General features: G+C 44.6%; 1 protein-coding gene across 2 annotated transcripts in view; it reads left to right on the top strand.

Annotated features, from left to right (window-relative positions):
* Positions 1-1,535: 1,535 nt before the first annotated feature.
* Positions 1,536-18,935, top strand: part of unc5a (unc-5 netrin receptor A) — a 123,451-nt gene continuing 106,051 nt past the window's right edge. For both annotated transcript variants that reach the window (XM_030367461.1, XM_030367459.1), the window contains exon 1: positions 1,536-2,081. In XM_030367461.1, the coding sequence (XP_030223321.1) occupies positions 1,988-2,081 (94 nt within the window). In that variant the 5' untranslated portion in view covers positions 1,536-1,987. The remainder of the gene's footprint in view (positions 2,082-18,935) is intronic.

Genomic DNA, 18,935 nt, shown 5'->3' with positions numbered 1-18,935 from the left:
ACAGCTCCGCTGAGACGCCCGAGCAGGTGATAGCGCCGCCACGTCAGCCCAGGCAGAATGATTTGAACAAATAGTGTGAGAGAGAGGGTGGGGGGGGGGGGGGATGTAGGGGGAGAGGGAAGGGGGGGAGAGAGGGAGGGAGGGGAGGGGGGGAGGGAGAGGGAAGGGAGGGGGAAGGGGGGGAGAGGGAGGGGGAGAGAGGGAGGGGAGGGGGAGAGAGGGAGGGAGGGGGGGGGAGAGAGTAGGAGGGGGGAGGGGGAGAGAGAGGGAGAGAGGGAGGGAGGGGATGCAAGGGAGGGAGGGGGAGAGAGAGGGAGAGACGGATAGAGGTGGAGAGAGAGAGAGAGAGAGAGAGAGAGAGAGAGAGAGAGAGAGAGAGAGAGAGAGCTCTGCTCTTCAACTTTAAAAAAGAAACCCCAAAAAACGTCTTCTGCTAACCGGCCACTTCACACAGCACTGTTTAGTGGAGAAAATGTATTTCAATAATGGAAAAAACAAAAAGAATGGAGGCAAGCAGCCTGTGCGGATCGGTAGGTGAGGACAATGGTCGATTTTGAACCACACCACAAATGAGCTAGGCTGAGTCACTCTCGCCGGTGGAACCAGGCTTGTTTTTTTTCCTTTCTTTCCATTACTGTTCTATGTCCAATTGGACATCATCACAAACTAGGGATTTCCCATTGGCTTCTTACTCTGTGTACTATTGTGTGACTGTGTGTGTTTGTGTGTGCGCGTTGGAGTGTGGATGTGTCTTTGCGTGTGCGTGTGTGTACTGCCCCATCACTGAATGTGACATTGACCTTTAGCAAGGGAAGCCTGATATACGGACAGCTTAATGAGTTTGTGTAATGTCCCTGCTCTATGGGTGGAATCATCTATCTAAACAAACCATAATTAGCAGGATAGATGGTAATCCACTTCTTCTATTCTGATGATCCAGTCGACGGGGGAGTGTGAATGTGAGTGCACACAGGCTATACAAAGACAGAAAACACATACGTATATTCACTCCCACACACACACACACACACACACACACACACACACACACACACACACACACACACACACACACACACACACACACACACACACACCTGTAACCAGTATAGTTGGTAGTTTCACAGTCAAAAATAAGAATGTGTTTTGGTTTACAAGGCTACACAAGGTAAGGTATACATCTTACAATGTGTTCTTTTTTTGGGGCATATCATATTTTTTCAACTGCCATACTCGGTTTGCTGAATTATATAATGTGCAGATGATATTTTTTCATAACTAAATGCAAATTAAAGAAATGCAAATGGATTTTATGATCAAATTACATACAGGCCTAAATATTTTACATGATATGCAGATATATTACAAAAATATCCAAAGAAAACAATGTTCCCGTCTTTCTGCATTGACAACACCTTTGTCATTCCAAACATGTACTGTTTTTTGAAGGTGGTGGCAAAATGAGCGTGTGATCCATTCCCCACATAGAATCCGTGCCTGGTTTTGCTGCTCGGCTGGCCACGCCGTACCTAGACCGACTCTCATCACTCTAGCATTGCTGTGCAAGCAGATGTTCTCGCTCTCTTTTGTCAGAATATACATTTTATTCATTGGGATAAGGCATTCTTTCGAAAGCAACCAAAAATTTGGCGACACAGGGTGAAATTGCCTGCGACCTGCCCGCAAGTGCATCCCGAACGGTCGCAGATAATTAAGAGACTGAAACACGAGGCAAAGAAGAGTGCCCGTTCCTTTATTTACCACACCTGTGATGCGTTGTTCGGAGCAACGGAGACGCACGACGGGGATACAGATGGCCAAGACAGGCGAGGAGGATACGTGTTAAGGAGAACAAACTCATTCTAAATGCGTTGTGAGACGGTTTAGGTGCGACAGAGGACGCCCTTCGGACCCAGAGACCCAATTTACAATATTTTCTCTCCTCCCGGTTTTACGAAAAAACTTCAATTGTGAAGTGGTGAAAAAGATGATACCGTTATCACCGGGCCCCTTTGTCCGCTGTAGATCCACTTCTACGCTGCTGATGCTCTGCTGGATCTTCGCTGGCTTCACCTGCACTGGTGAGTTTATTACTACGCCTATGTGAAGAGACACACACGCCTGTTTCCAGAGGTTTCAACAGAGAATATATGTGAAGCAGGCGTTTCAAGTTTGGTCTTAAGATGCTTTTAGGGGACGTTGGAGCCGATCGGTCCAGCACCACGATGTGTCCGTAATGGCTTCAATGAGCCCATGGAAGCTCCCACATGTCCAAACTACTCACATCTTCAAGGTTACATATAAGTGTTTATGACATGAAAAGCAAGGTTAACGTGGCTCCGCTGTTCGTCCTATGGCAAAGGAGTGCAATTATGAGTTGTTTTGCGAGAGTGCCGTGGTGTCTGTGCTTTTGTGTTTGCAGATGCATAAAATATCTAGTTACGACTGGAATGGAAGTTAAAGTAACCACAATGAATTAGCCACCCAGCCTGCAGCCTGCGATCTAAGCTTTTTATTAACGAGACGGTGAGTGTCTGGGGTCAATCTTCAGTGTTCGTCTCACTGCGGTTACAACAGGCGTAGCGCCTCATCAGTGGCGTTTGTAACACGTTATCGCTTTGTTTGCCTGCGTTGAACCGGACGGACCCACTCGCCGAAGCCTTTATGCGGTCTTGCAAAGCGCCTCCACTGACTAGCCAGCGACCATAATCATTCAACTTAACGTTTCTTCCCGCTGACCGCACGTTTCTGCAGCATTCGCAAGAAGGCGACAGGTTTACTCGCTCTGATGAGCTACGTGTTATGGTGGTTTGTAGTGTACCTTGTTGGGTAGCCTATGCAGGCACTCCGGGTGCCATACAAAAATACATAGTCAAATGCATTTTTTTTTTGCATAGACCCATTTGTTTAATTTTTGAGGATATGAATTATGTTTTCTTGAATTACATTTTTTACATAAATTTGACTTATGACATAGGCGTGTAGTGTTCTGCAGTCTGAGGGAGGGCTATGGCGCAAATAAATACATTTTTAAATACTGAGAGGCATTATGGTAGCCTATGTTTTCTATAGTGGTACGTGTAACTAGTGTGAAAAAAATGACCATAAAAATATATATATTCTAATTAAATGCATTCCAATCTTGGGGCTCAGCTGGGGGCTTTTCTAAAACAAAACACAAATTCTGCAGGAATGTCACACTTAATTTGCCTTTGTTGGTTTTCTAATTGTTAGCATTGTCCAGGACAGAAGGCAAACAAGCAAAAAGTTGTGTAATTGCATCTCTGGCTTCAGAACACAAACCACAGATGATGATTTAAGAGGAGTCTTCAGTTGCATTAATTAGGAGTCTAATTATGAATTCATTGAGATTAAATAAACAACAATCATGCTCAGGGGAGCCCATACTACAAGTATGTCTCAAAGAAGAACAATGCCATTAATACTTCCCTTGATGATGTCTCAAATTTAGTTTAATTTATTTTTCATTATTTCTTTCAAGGTGCCCTTTATTTTGGTAGCGTTTTTAAGCCAGTGATCTGTTTTGCTTGTCGACCTGTTCTTTATGTAGTATATTAAATCATTACAGTTATGGATAGGGTCTCGCTACACAGCCTACTGTATCACTTCCATGGCGTGGAGTGAGAGAGTGTTCCATAAATGGATAAAGAAGCAATTTAGGAGTCAATTCCTCTAATATCATGGCTAGGACTGTCTCGGTCTTGATCGCACCACTTAATCTCTGTTTATTCTCTGTTCAGGTGGATTGTGCTTACTCTGCATGTCAGAACAACATCTTTCCTTCTCCCCTCCTCCTTTCTTACCGTCCTCATTGTCCAATCCTACCTCCCTCCTTTCTTCCTCCCTCCCTCTCTCCCTTCATCCTCACCACCTCACTCCCGGCCTCCCTTCTATATTTCATCTATCCTTCCATACCTCCTTCCTCCCTTACCTCCTGTCCCTCATTCCTTCCTTTCCTCCTACCTTCTCTCCTTCTTAACCTCCTTCCTTTCTTTTTACTTTCTCCTCTCTTTCCGTCCTCCCTCCCTCCCTCCTTTCTTGCATCTCTCCCTTACTTCCTGTCTCTCTACTCTCCTTCCTTACCGCCGCACCACCTTCCTTTCTCGCCTTCCTTCCTTGATGTAAGCGTACCTCGGTTAGTACTGAAGGCAGGCCCGTCAGTCTAAATTGGAGCGGGCGAGACACTTTTCCCTCCCCTGTGTTGTGAGTGATCTGTCGGAGCCGGAGAGGGGTTGTATATGTGCAATTCTCCTTAAGAACAAAGAGCAGTGACACCTCAGCAGACTTAGCACACCCTGCATATGCTAGGTGTGCGTGTTTGTGTGTGTGTGTGGGTGGTGGGGGGGGGGGGGGGGGGGGGGGGGGTGTGTGCGTGCATGCAAAGGTGCTTAATGATGAATTTGCAAACATGCACCTGTTTTAAAGCCATTACGTTTGGGAGATTATGTTTGGCTATAAATCAGGAAGTTCAACACGCCTACCGAGACAAAAAAGGATCAACAATTGAATCCTTTTGCACTACTAGAAGAATAGACTGAGATCAACGGATGGTATCTGTAACTGGCCAATTTACACCTGTCTGATGTAATCATTGCAGATGGTTGGGCAATCCCAAAGGCTAATCAGGTCAGGGCTAGGTAAAGCTTGATTAGTCATCTGTTGTTTATGCATACTATTAGTTTTGAGCAGATTTATTGTCAAATGCATGTATGTATGCATGTCGTATTTCAGCCTAGATGGTGTTATGGTGCTACCCGGCAGTGAATCACAACCCCTGGTTTTCAAAGCATCCTCCTTGACATGGCTTTTGTTTTCCCACCGACTACTATAGTGTGTTGCCAGGCAATCATTGTTTGGATCAGTGAGGGGAACGTGGGATTTGAAATCAGAGCACTCTCTAATAGTGTGTGTACACTAAGCTAAGAGTGACAACTCTAGTGCTACTTTTCTTTTTTAAACTCTCAAACTCTCTCACTCATTATAGTTTCCAATTAGTATAGCTCTCCACATTAGCATAAAATCATGTTTTCGTTGGTCTCGTCTCATACTTCTAATTTGATTCATTTGAGGGTTGTCTTTCTCGAAACATGTTTCTTTTCTTTTTTGCCGCTGTCTCTGAAATGACTCAGTTAACAGAGTACGGGGAAGGCAAGTCTAAATCAACGTAATTTATTGAACTACAAGGTTCCTTCTGGTGAGAATGATTCAAATCTGTTCTTTTATATATTTGTACCTTCTGATAGGGAAAACATTATAAAGGGACATGATTGCCGGCATATATTTGCAGGGACATGATCTTCCACATACCAGTGGTAATTTCCACCGAGTAGAGACGTGCGTTTGTATCAGTCTTGAGAGATGAATACCAATGACGCATGCAAAAGAGGAACTTATTCACTCAGGGAAATAAATAAATTTATTCTTTTTTTTTTACCTAACTCCGGCTTCCCAAACGATAAATTTGAGTGCAGAATACATCATGCAAATAGGGAATTACACTTTGGAAAAAAAAAGCAAGCAGGAAAGCTATAAATTACATTGACTTATCTTGCTGGGACATTGTGCTTATTTGGAATAATACACTGCTACTTACTGAATATGAATTAACGAATTTGAACATTAAGAAGTTAAACATAATTGAAATATGCAAAATGACGCATCAGACCGACAACATGCCTTGCTATATTATTCATGAGGCGTCTTTTCTTTCACTCCTGAAGATGACTTCAGACAAATTATTTTCATTCATGGTAAGAGTTTTATGATATCTCGGTGTTGTTGTGTTTGTTTGGAATAAGGAAAACCAACATAATCGATTTAACAAAAAGGCCTTGTATGCAAACGGTGCTCGTGAACACTGAGCTATGACGGAGCACTCTCCATTTGGTGACAAACGTCCCCCTCCGCCTTATCATTTGCAAATGGAAGTCTTGTGGGAGGAAAATGGAAGGACACAGGTAGCAGACAGTGAGAGAGGACATGTGGCCAATGAACTTCATAGGAGGGAGGAGATTTGAGTTATTTTCTGCAGTCAGCGCAAAGCCAATACGTCTCTGTCACACTCTGCCCTTTTGCTTCAATTACCCCATTTCTATGTTTCAAGTCCATGTAGGGTCACTTAGGGCCCCAAGCTGAGTTGTGGCCCTTTACTGAAATGTACTGGATCCTTGTCGCCGTATAGTAAATGTATCTTGTCCATTTATAATGGAGGGGGGGGGGGGGGGGTGGGGGGGCTGACCTTTCACCTCTGAATGTGATGAGTTCCTTGTGATGAGTACCACACCTATCTCTCAATCTGAATCGGAGCTATAATTCAAAGGATCCTGCAGTGTCCAATGTCATATGAGATCACCCTCCGTCTATTTCATAGGATTATTTATCATGGCTCGCAACCTTCGCTTCCGCCATAACGTGTAACCTCATAAGCAAGGATCCGCTTGTTGGGTTGAGTCTCTCCCTGCAGGGTATAGTTGAGGTTTTTGTCCATTTCCCCCTCCCACCGTCACCAGCACCAGCACCAGCTTTTCATTACCTCTGTCTGCTTCCACGCAGGCCCCATGAAACAAACCCCTAGCGAAGCCAACGTCTCTCTCCCCGGGAGTAGATGAGTATCTCGGTGCAGAACATGAAACATGCGCAGGTTAGGGTTGATGTGCACGAGTCAATCTCAATAGAAGATCCTAATGTGTTGCCCGAGGCGTCTCCTGTGTTATCCCCAAAACACAGGAGGACTCGCCCAGCACTGGTGTTCTGGAATACAATGGAAGAAACCCTTTGGTTTCCCATACTGTTCCCCTCCTGCTGGCTCGGGCTAGAGTACAAGCCAGCAGCTGCAAACATACTGCCCTTGGTTTACACAGCAAGAGCATCATCCAGTGTTCATATCACACTTTCCCAGGATTGGACATGTGATCAACCTCCAAACGCAAGGCCGTGTCCGTGAGAGCTGCTGTTTGGAAAAAGGATCGGTTTGTCATCAATATTTCTGCCCCGGGTCGCCATCGCGGCGTACAAAGAGAGAAAGGCAGCATGTTATTGGACATACCCGGACTCTTCCTGCCCGGTGGGTGATCAATACGCCTCTGTGACTGGTTAATTGGCCATCAGTCAGTGTCGGGGAGAAAGTGCTTAGGAACCCAGAGGTGTCCTAGCTCAGCTCATAATAGACGAGTGCCTCGGTCCTCTGGGGCCTCTGCTGGCCTTTACTTCAGGCCAGGTGGGCCAACGAGGCCAGCTCTGAATGCAATATGGAGAGCCGTAGATTAATAGTTCCTTAGCGGGGGCCACAGGGGACAAGCGCCGGCCAGAGCCAGCCCGACTTCATCACACACGGAACTAAATGGTAAGTCAACCATTCCCACATTGATGAGGGCAAGCGTTGTCGAAATGCCCCGGTTGAGGTCATCGGTTTGGAAGTAAGCAGATACACAGGCACGCAGACAAACAGATGTGGCTCGCTCAAGCACTGAGTCACGGTGTCTATTATTCGTCCGAAGGCGCAGGCCCAACACGGGTTTGTGCGCTCCTCCTGGCGGAGCGTTGCGAAACGTGACAAGATCCTTTTGGTATTAGGGAAAACAAGTGAATCCCAGCTGAGGATATTAGTGTTTGGCGGCTCCCGGCTGCCCTATTAGCATACGTCTTGTGCGTGTTGGTGTGCAGCGGCTCAGGAAGGAGGAGGGCAGACCAAAAAGGTCACCCGAGTGACATTAGTAAGGGTGTGTATCAATACTGAATTATTAACAAAGCGTGCGGATAAACCATGCATATCCCGGGCTTACGACAGCGTACAGCGTGTTGTCTTGGATGGGCGTGTGTTCCGAGATGTGTTGCTCTGTTGACTCAGTTGAATTGCTCGCCCCAGGCCTGGGAGCCCGGGCATATATACATGACGGGGAAAGGTCACCAGCACCCCCCCTGTCCTGTCAACAAAATCACCTCGAGAGGAACCATCCGAGCCAGACCTCCCCCAAATACCCTTGCCAATCAAACAGCAGCAGGGCCAGCTTGCGTAGCCTCAGGTAGTTTCTAATTATGTTATTTTATATGCCATGTGTAAAAGGGGTAAGCATAATAATCAGCCGTATTTGTTTTTCGGCGGGGATTCTTTTTCTTTTCCTTTGCCTCTCGTCAAGGTTGAGCTGGCGTGTGTGCGTGTGTGTGTGTGTGTGTCATTAATTGCATCGTTTTTACATTATTTTCCACATGCAAGGGACATTGGTAAGGACAATTAATTAAACCATGACTTTTACAAATAAAACGGGAAAAGCTTATTTCAGTACTGTCAATAGTGCTTTGCAAAATAAACACTCTGATCCATCAAAACTCTTCTGTTATGGTCCCCCCTCCCCCCACACACCCACCCAACCCCTCTCTTGGAAGAAAACGTGGCTTGGATGTTACAGAATCACAACGAATGGAAGTAAACCAACCTATTTTCTTGGCCAGGCCAACCGGAAACGCTAGGCAGGCAGAAACCCATTCAGGAAACCAAATAGTCCAGTGGAATGAATCATGGGGAAAAAACTGCAAGTGAATGTTTCCCCTTCATCACGTGCCTTCTGCTTTGATTGAGGTCTCTACACGCATTAAGACGGTCCATGGATGCTTTGAAATCGCCATATTTGGAAGTGGTTTGGGCTTTATAAAATGTCTGTACCCTGTACACTGCTTAACAATGCTGGGTTTGAGGTAAACCACAGTATAGTCTCTTAATAAATAGGCTACACTTACATTAACATATTACTTTACTCCCTTAAGGCTTAAGGCCCATTCACACCCTACGGTATACGGATAGGGACCCTTTTTCGTCCGGTCCCTGAGGTCGTTTCGTACGTCAGTGGGTCCGTCGCCTCTGAGCTTACGAATCCGGAGTGCTCCGAGAGAAACGGAGCAATATCAACGGAAATCGAGGCGGCAGTATAGAGTCAGAAGTCCAACCATTCGCGAAAATAGAGAGTAGTTTAATATCTGATATTAAATTTAACGCTTTATACTTATATATGTACCTGGCCTTTTTATTTTGTTGTTCACCTGCTTTGGCAATGAGTTGTAACTGGTCATTTAAAAATGGCGCAACATTGACGAGAGAGTCTGCGGGTTCGTGAGGAGTGTCACATGCCACTGCCACGTAGGCCTACACTTTTTGCGCCTTTTTTTTTTTTGCCGATTTCGGATGACGCAAAGCAAAATCATCTCCTCTACAGATGCCATGTTTGCGATTGCCGGTAATTTGCAACACGACAGTCACTGCCCTCTAGAGGATGTATCGCGTGACATCCATAACAACGCTGAAACCGGACGGAGGTATGAAGGGTAGTCCCGGAGACAATGTTTGGTACGGACGGACGAATTTTGTCCGGATCCGGAGGTATGAATCGGCCTTTAGCTTTCTACACATACCGACATACCAGATCGACCTATTTGTCTGCTTAAGCCTGTGCTCGCAAATTATGTAGCTCTGAAATAATTTGGCTATATCAACAGCAACCTAACTTGCAGTTTTCTTGAAAGAGCAACAAACTATTATTTGGATATGTCTGATGGGTTTATGGAGCTTGCTCTGCCATGAGTCAGCCTTAAAGCGTGAGTCAGGGGGGGAAGTAATGGCATCATTAAGAAAGACACACAGAGCAGGTGACAAACGTTACCGTGACTCACTTCCTCGTTGACACGGATGGGGCGTAGGAAAAATGTCACAGCAAAACATCGCTTTGCACTGTTAAATGGACATTGATTTCCAGTGACACTTCTTTGGAAATAGGCGTGTTTTGTGTTGATCACTGGATAATAAATGGCAAAAACTTGGTTCTCTCACAGGGATGTAAATTGCCGCTTTTGTGTGCAATTGTACCGGTGAAAAAGAAAATCGTGCTGTGGTAAATCCAGTCTAATAGGCTATCTACTCTCTTTATAAGTTGCCATTGAACGAGGTTAAACTGTGAAGCGCTGCACAGTGAAAGCACTAGAGCAGAGAGTTCAAGGTCCTTTTACAAAATTAAATCATTGACTCCAATTACCTGTACTTTAATTAATCTCAAGTAAAGTAGCCTTTTACAAGTTCTCTGGCATATTGACTTTATTCGTTTGATTTTATTATGAGAAATAATGAGCGTGATTGCAGAAGTCACAAAATGGTTTCTTGAGTTGTCGTTCTGACAATTACTCACCCGATTATTATTTAAAAGACAACGCTTCCAGTGGGAGCTGTTAGCGATTGTATTGATCTTTTCCTCTCTACTTTATTATGAATGTTTAAAGCAAGACTGTAGACTGGGCGGTATTGTCCATTAGCTTCACGTTAAACGTCTAGAAGTGAAAGCACTTATATTTATGCGCAAAAATCAACTATTAATTTAACCCCATCTACGATTTCTACTGTGACTTCAATCTTGTTGTGGAGCTTTGTGGATGTGTCTGCAGCTTGAAACGTGCCCATATTTTCTGGGCCCCATCCTTATCAGCTGGAAGCCAAAGCGGATGCAAAGAGCTTCCACGGCCTAGTAGATCTTGCCAGATCCTAAAGCAAACAGTGGGGCCTGCGGTCCCACCAGTATGAGGCAGCCAAGTAAACCCATTAACCGCCTATAGAGAGGCTTGTGGGCACTGCAATCTCCACAAATGAACCACCGGTTGGTTTGTCTCTGTTTGTCTGTCAAACAACCACAGATGGGTCGATAATACATTGCACCATTCATTAACCTTCGCCAAATTCTAATTATTGAATGACAAACGTCTTTTAACATATTTCAAAAATGAAAACGTGCTCTCTAGCTGTGAAGCGGTGCTAGCCGGCTACAGCACGAGTATTTCACTTAGAAGACATAATCTGACCGGTCGGCAGAATTTAATTTCAGGACCAATGAAAGGGGATACTTTATTAAATTTTTTTTTTTTACTCTGAATTCCTCTGCTACCCCTTCCTCAGCGCCAGTGCCTGACACCACACATTATTAGAGTCACCAGAAGGTGTTTGATTTATGTTGAGGCTCACTTATCAGCTTCACACAGGCCATGTTACTTTCCCTCTTATCGTTCCGCCAAGCTGCTACACAGTTGCACTTTTTTTTTTCCCGCTACACAATTTCTTATATATTTTTCGCCCAAACTCAAATTTGATGACAATGGTCACAATCGTGACTTGGAAAATCGGACAAGTTCCTACATTTAGCCCCCGCCATCGCCTCCCACTCCATCCCTCTTTTTTATTTTTTCGGATCAGTTGAGTATTCTAACGTAATGTCAAGACTCCAACTGTTGGGGGCGTGGGGTCTCTCCATCCCTGACCCCTGGTGTACTGTAATCCCCCCCCCGCTCACCTCCCGCCTAGCCCTTGAGGAGGTCACTGTTAAGGTGAACTTGGATGTGTTTGGGGGGGGTGCTGTATTTGTGTGTGTGTGTGTGTGTGTGTGTGTGTGTGTGTGTGTGTGTGTGTGTGTGTGTGTGTGTGTGTGTGTGTGTGTGTGTGTGTGTGTGTGTGTGTGTGTGTGTGTGTGTGTGTGTCATTCGTATGGCTCCGGGGGCACTCTCCTGACCAGAGAAGTCGTTTGCTGTCACTGAACATCACTGTCTTCCTCTCCCACTAATGGCGTCTCCAGATTGCGGTGAGAGGAACAAAGGCTGGTTTGTAAGACGCCACACACGCACGCACACACACACACCGAGGAGGACAAATCAAGTCCCTCCATTAGGGCACACAGAGCTGGTGTTTCCAGACAGACGTGACACGGAAGCATATAGCCAAAGAAGTGTCATGACGAATATGAACCAAGGAGTGGATTGGAGTGAGATGTGCTTGAGGCTAGGTGGTTGAACTGAAGGAGTGAAAAGGCATCCCAGTGAATGGGCCCCAGCCACGGTGGTGGTGACACACAAAACACATGCGTCGCAGCAAGGTCAATTCTTCCAGCGATATGACCACGGAGGGTTGTCAGACGTAGAGTAGATTGGACCGGACTACATCAGATGGCTGATGTAGTCTGTTTTTTTTTCTTTGTGTATTCACAGTATTCTATCCAAAAGGTATCCGCACTCTGAATAATAATTAGCTTTTTGCGTGGATATGCATATCAATGCATGCATGTCAATAAGATGGGGAGGAATTGCACGTTTAGATTTTGGCCCAAAGGTTAATCCTGATCAGTTATCAATGTCCAATGAAATGTTTAACGCCGACAGAAAGTATCTGCAGTTTTCCCCAGAGTAAATGCTGTTCTGTTCACGGTGACGCATCCGTTTCCAGCTCTAGGAGGAATATTTACCAGTAGGGTCTTGGCTTGCATACTGTGTACTGTAAAACATGAGGGGATGGGTGAACCGTGACATTTGTTAACTGGTTGCTTGGTACGGGGTTGTGAAGCAAAATGTATTTATAAAATATTTGACTTCTATTACCTTGGTGGTCTTCTTGCCTTATTTTCGTTTTTTTCTTGCAAGCATTATAATGAAGTTTGTTTGCTGTTTTATGACACTATGACATCCAGCTAATTGGATTTAAATAGAAACCCATTTGCCAAAAAAAAGTTACTTCTTACTGCTGGGGCTGTGGTTTGCTTTCTTGACTTTTCATGTCATTTATTTATTTTATTTTCTGTTCTGATTAAGCCCGAGTCTTGCCACATACAGTGTACAAGACCCAAGCTAAACTTAACTAACCGGCAGAGAAATCATTTGAAATATTGGGGTCATGGGAACAGTTTAAGATATGCAGAGAGAAGTCTGGGAAATAACATCCAGAAGACGTAATATAAGTAGCCTATATAACGTTTAACCATTTTTTTAATGTAAGCTTAACTCTGAACAAAACCCAGGATATGGCTCAGAGTTCATACTGGGGTACTCTTACGCTTTTAAAACGCTACAGTGCAGTGGTTTTGGGTTCTGTTTCTTTTTTTCTTTTTGGGGGCTGTAATCACTTTTTTGACAGATATTTTTCTTGTTTGCCGAGTCCCCTTATGGCTTGTGTGTCAGGGATCCAAAGTTGGGTTGTTGTACGTGTCATATTTCTGCAACGCATTATAGAAATGCTGCACTCGACCCCCGTGATGTCACACCACATCTCCATCTCGGCGACACACGCAGTCACAACACCGGCCTGACCCGACAAATGTGGAGGGGAAAAAAATAGGTTTAATTTCAGGAGAGGCAGACATACTTCCTTATTATTAGATTAATGGTATTTCATTCGGCTTCCGCTACATTATTTATCATCCCCTGAATAAATATTACAACAGCGGCGCACACATAATGGAAAATAGTTTGCGAATGAACAGTACAGTACAGCACATATTAGCTCGGTCGCCAGGCCTAAATTGCTTCAAAATTGTTCTTGTTAGCAACACTATCTTCATCTCCCAATCGTTTGGACCGCAGAACAGACGTCGTTTTAAAAGCCATTTGCCCAATGCTTTTCTCTTCAAAAGGAATTGCTGCATTAGCCCTTCATCGTCCCTTCTTCCTTGGTCACAGCATGTCTGCTAGCCCATGTGGCTAACTGTCTCTGTGATAGCTGCCTAGTCCCACAGGTTTAGCTGTAATACCGTCAGTAATTCCACGACATGTCGCCTTATGAAAGCAAAGCTTGTGTGACACACCAAAGCTCTTGTGACACCCTAGCGTCTGTGAAGTTTTTTCGGTTTCTCATTATTTCTGCTGATGCCTTTATTAGGCCTCACACCAGTGATATCACTGTACCAGGAATACATCATACAGCGCACCTTTTATGCGGAAGCATGAAAATGCATCACTATATTCCCCAAATTACTATTATAGGAACTTTATGCTACCACTTGATCATGGTTTAGTTTAAGAGTTTTTCAATCCATTTTATACAGTTCAGTTTCTGTGGCTGGGGTTGTTGTTGTGTCTTATGGAATGGAGCGCTTTTCACAGTCTCCACCCACACATGTCTACATAACTTGTTATTCATCACAAGCAGTTGGCGGCACAGTGGTAGAAATGGATGTTCCACTGTCAAGCTCTTCCCTCCAGTTAGTGAAGTTTGTCAGTTGGAGGAGGAAAATACTTGGCTATAATGAACTTTAAACTCTGCTATTAAATCACTGCACAGGTGACGAAGGAGGTGCTTTTTTTTGAAGCCGCCATTCGATGGCTTTTTGTTGTAAAATATTTCATTTTAGAATGTTGTTTGAATTGGAATTGGCAAGACCAAGCTTGACTGAATAAACATGAGACGGTGAATATTTTGTCAGTGTACTCAATTGTGCAACGGAGGGTGTAGACATGCTGGGTGTTATGCTAGCAGGATGAAATACTGCTCTACTGGAAGTGATGTCATTTAACAAAACGCATACTTTGGTGCGCTGTGTGACCAATGAAGTTGAAATAGTAATGTATCCGGAAATATATGGAAAAGGGTACATTCGTGACCTCAGATACTGACTGCTTTGCAACGATGAAGATAGTAACTTGTCATTGCAGGGGAAAAAAAACCTAAAATAATAAATTAAAACAAAAATGCAAATGCATGACAATTACCCATTGGGAAGCCCTTGCCGAGTAGTCTTAAACATGTAAACACTGAACACTACACTGCCAGATAGTACATAAAACCGCTTTGCGATCCAATTTGTAGGATATGACAAACACTAACCCCCACGTAAGCGGCGCCTGCCAGCCAGGACGCCGGGCGTCAGTGAGTGAACTTCATGGCGTAGACCCTTGACCCTGAGACGCTGGGCTGATCTATTTCCTCTAAAGTCCCATTAGCCCCGGTGCGGTGCGCTGATCCCACACCCAGATTGTCACCAGGCTTATCTCCCTATCTTTAATTTTAGAAGCGCAGGAGGAGGACATGTTGGAAGGGATGGGGGGGGCAAGAGATGGTTATCTGCCCCCCCGATGTTTGTCTCATCATTGCCCTCGTCAGCTCACCATTGTCTGCTTTTTTGGTGGCATATCTGTGTTCCAGTTGCCTTAAAATACATTTCTTTCTTTTCTTTTCCCCCCCACCCCCTCCCACCCTTGTCCTTTTTTGTAATGGCTGCTGACACGGCCCCCTTAAAATTCCTGGGATTTTTTTCCCCTGACTTGATTCCCACCTTCCTACACCGTCTCTGTGGTTCCTGAGCGGAGGAAAATCGAGGGATGAATAAGAAGTCGAATCCTTAAAAAAAACGTCAAATAATTGTGTCAGCACATGGATTCCGTTCTCTTGAATGTGAGATATAGATGTTTGCAATTTTTGTTATAATGGGGTCAGCACATATTTGGCTCGTAAGAGCGACTTCTGCCAGAGCTACAGTAGCTTTTGTCTCGAGGACGATAAACTGAGGCAACGGAGGAAGCATTTACTAATTGTGCTCGAGTATATTCACCAGGCCAGTGAGGGGGAATATTGTCTGCTGTAAGAAGTTCTGGAGAATAATTGGCATTCACAGAAGAAGAAATGCTGAAATAACACATTTTTATGATTCATTACCTATCAACGTTGCACTGATGGTTAAACTATGCTTTTGTTGGCAACAAAATACAATTAGGACCTTGATTAGCCAAATTAGGTTGCCTGAGTAGTCCAATTGGCTAATTTCCCTGTGATCGGTGCGCTTTAATTTGTCCAAAGCTAATCAGTTCTAATGTCAGAAGAGAAATGTCCATTTGGTGTATAATAGCGTGAGGTTGCCATGTCCTAATGGAGTATGGGCTGCCATATCTCTGGGGGCTTTCAGCTTTGCTTCTAACATTTGCCTTCCAAAGAGTTAAGGGGCAGAAAAATGTTCAATTAATCTAAAAGAAAAGCCAGGGACCAATCGATGGGATTTTCATTACGGTTATGTTTTCATACCACCGCAGCAGCGGGGGAGGGAGGGGGGGGAGGGGTGGGGGAGGAGCTCAGGGGGATGGATGATACATTAACGTCCCCCGTCCCCTCTCCCCCCGTCCCCGTTGCCGTCGGTCACTCGCTCCCAAGGCCTGTCTCTCCCAATGGATAGTGATCAGGGAGATGATCTGTCCTAGCCCGGGGACCTCATCCCACTCACGCCCTCAGTCCACAGCTGTGCGTGTTTGTTGTTGCAGATTTCAATCTCTCGACTCTCTGTGTGTCGTTGGGTTTAACCTACAAAGGAACGGAAAGGTGGATATCTTTCCCAGAACTATGGGTTTATTAAGGTTGGCAGCTTAGCGAAGGCCCTAAAATAACAGGCTGTGATGATCTATGATCAGAAATGAATAGGCCTGCCTGTACTATGAAATATCATGTTTCATAACTGTGATGTATGTCACCGTATTAGTTTAAGAGAGTGTAATGGCAACTTAGTTGTATTTTCCTCATACCTTGCAGCCAAAGGAGCCGAAGAGCAATTAGTTGTCCTCAGGCTTGTTGTTAAATTATTCAGCAGCCGAGAATAAAGATCCCAAGATTCAAATTGGGTAGCCTGGGCTGATTGTGTGCCTCTGTTGTCCCGCGCGTTGAATCGTGTGCTGTGGAGGAGCTGCAGTTCCCATGTGACAGACCAAAACTATATTTATTTTTCTATTTCACATCTGACGGCAGATGACAGCGAGGAATCACACCTCTTTGGACAAGCTGAGCAACATTTTGTCTCATTATATTTTAGATTCATCTATGGTACATAGTTGGGTTTCTGTTTTAAGCATCAATACCGCATACTTAATTACTAAACAGCTTTTCGTCTGGCGGTTGTTATGGATGATTTCAATTGCGGACCTGTTTTGACTGCTCATTGGATATATATAAACAATGGATATACAAAGTGTAATTGTTCATAAACAAGTTGAATTGCTTGAGAGGTGTCTCTCCTCACACTTCACTTCTTTCTTTGCTTACACACACACACACACACACACACATACACACACACACACACACACACACACACACACACACACACACACACACACACACACACACACACACACACACACACACCTCTCTCTCTCTCTCTGCCGAGTTTATTGAAGATTACTGCAAAGCCTATACAGTATGTTCACATTTAATCTGTGATGATGTATGATTTCTGCTTATTCCCTCTTTAAGTCTGCTCTGCTTATCATCTCATCGTCTCTCCAGCACAGACAGCTTGGCTTTGCCTCTTTCCTGATAAGCACGACTTATACATATTTCAAGTTTTCTTTTCTTTTTTTTTTGTCCTCTATGCCTCATTAGTTATTAATTTCGCTTTATTGCGCTGATTCATGTTTGCCGTGCTGGAGGTAAACGGCCATAAGGATCCTTACGGCGTCTGCAAAGATTCAAAGCATTGTTCATTTTCAAAGGAGGTTGAGGGTTCAGTTCGCCTCTCAGCCAGGCATCTTATCACCGACGACCGGGTGTTTTTTTTTCCACTTTTGACCCTTTTTTAATTCCCGGATAAGCCACCCTCAGATGGAAAACTGCACCGAATTAGTATCCTTTCGGATGTGTTTCAAAGGGCATCATTGTGGCCGTGTCTGTTTCCCTGTTGTACTACATGGACGATCTGCATGGCTACCAGCTTGGCAGATGTCTCCAAATTCGTCTTTTGTTAAGCAATGTTTTGTGTCTATTCAGATCATACGAACACACTGACCACACTGACCACAATCCAATGGGTTGTCAGATTACACAGTGTAAACACTGGCAAAATATTAGCGTGTACAAATTCTTGGAAAGGCACGTTTTTTTTCTACAATCTTGGCAGTTTGCAAAGGGGCCACTTACACAACAGTACCTCACTTATCCTAATCGCTCGAAAATTGGGTTTTCGAAGCAGAACGAGATGCTGACCTGGGATACTGTGCGGGTCCGGCCTCAGTTTATTAAGATTATAAAGCATATGCGCGCACATATTTTAAGATGTGTTACCTAGACGGGAGATTAGTGCACTATTTCACTTATCCAAGCGATGTTTGCCAATTGAGCAAGTGCAAAATATTCTGCCCTTTGAATTGCCAGACATCATAATCACTAGTATTATTTTATCTGGGCTTCAACTGAAAATTATCAGGGAAGTTGCCTCTAATTTTCATTTGCAAGCTACTATATTGCATCTTATTTTCTAATATGATAAGAGTACCTGTGTCAAACATATCTATCTCTATCTATGTATCTCTCAATCAATCTAACATTCTTTTTATCTCTTTAACTTCTAAAAGTTAACCCTGATTGGTTGCTTCAGGTCACATACTTTGGCTCCTTTGCCTCCTCCTTAAGGTATTGTTTAGCTGTTGGCTTAAGTGACAGCACTCGGCTGGAGACGAACCCACGACACCGATCTGTTAGGGGAGGCGGGCGTCGAGGTGAGCCCTCAACCTTGTGGCAACCGCTTTCAGAGTTATCTTGTGTGCCGGGGAACAGAACGGCAAGATAAAACAATTCTGGAGGGGAAGCGATTCTGCCCCTAATCAGATTTATTTACGCAGCCCAATGAGAAAGATTGATGTCTTATCTGCCGCCGTGGATTTCAATTCTCTATGCCAAGACACAGGCAAACAATCACTATGCAGTCTGATAGCCGTTATTGTGTGTGTGTGTGTGTGTGTGTGTGTGTGTGTGTGTGTTCAGGTGTCTGTCTACATGCATGTGTGTGAATACACATCTGCCCATTAGCAGGATCTGGGGGGGGGGGGTCCATTTTGTTTTTTATTTTTTCCTATTCATCCCAACAACCCTCTCCGTCACAAGTCCGCTGACGGATAAGTTCATCTTTTTCCCTCCCCTTTCTTTTCTCTCCTCCCGTGGCTATCGCTCACGCTGCTCAAACGCGAGGCGTCTAGCCCAACATCTGCCGACTGGAGATTGAGAAGTCGAGCTTAAGGAGAGATCAGACCGCGGCGGCTGCCCCCGCCTCGCTCGGAGCCATGTTTCCTGTCCTCTTATGATCAGGCCGGAGCACAGCAGGCGAGCTCCCATTTTGACTGAGCCCCTTTCTCTTTCTCGCGGGGCCAAACCTTAG

This window comes from Gadus morhua, chromosome 10 (genome assembly GCF_902167405.1).
Source record: "Gadus morhua chromosome 10, gadMor3.0, whole genome shotgun sequence".
NCBI lineage: Eukaryota > Metazoa > Chordata > Actinopteri > Gadiformes > Gadidae > Gadus > Gadus morhua.
This window is presented reverse-complemented; position numbering and strand designations above follow the sequence as displayed.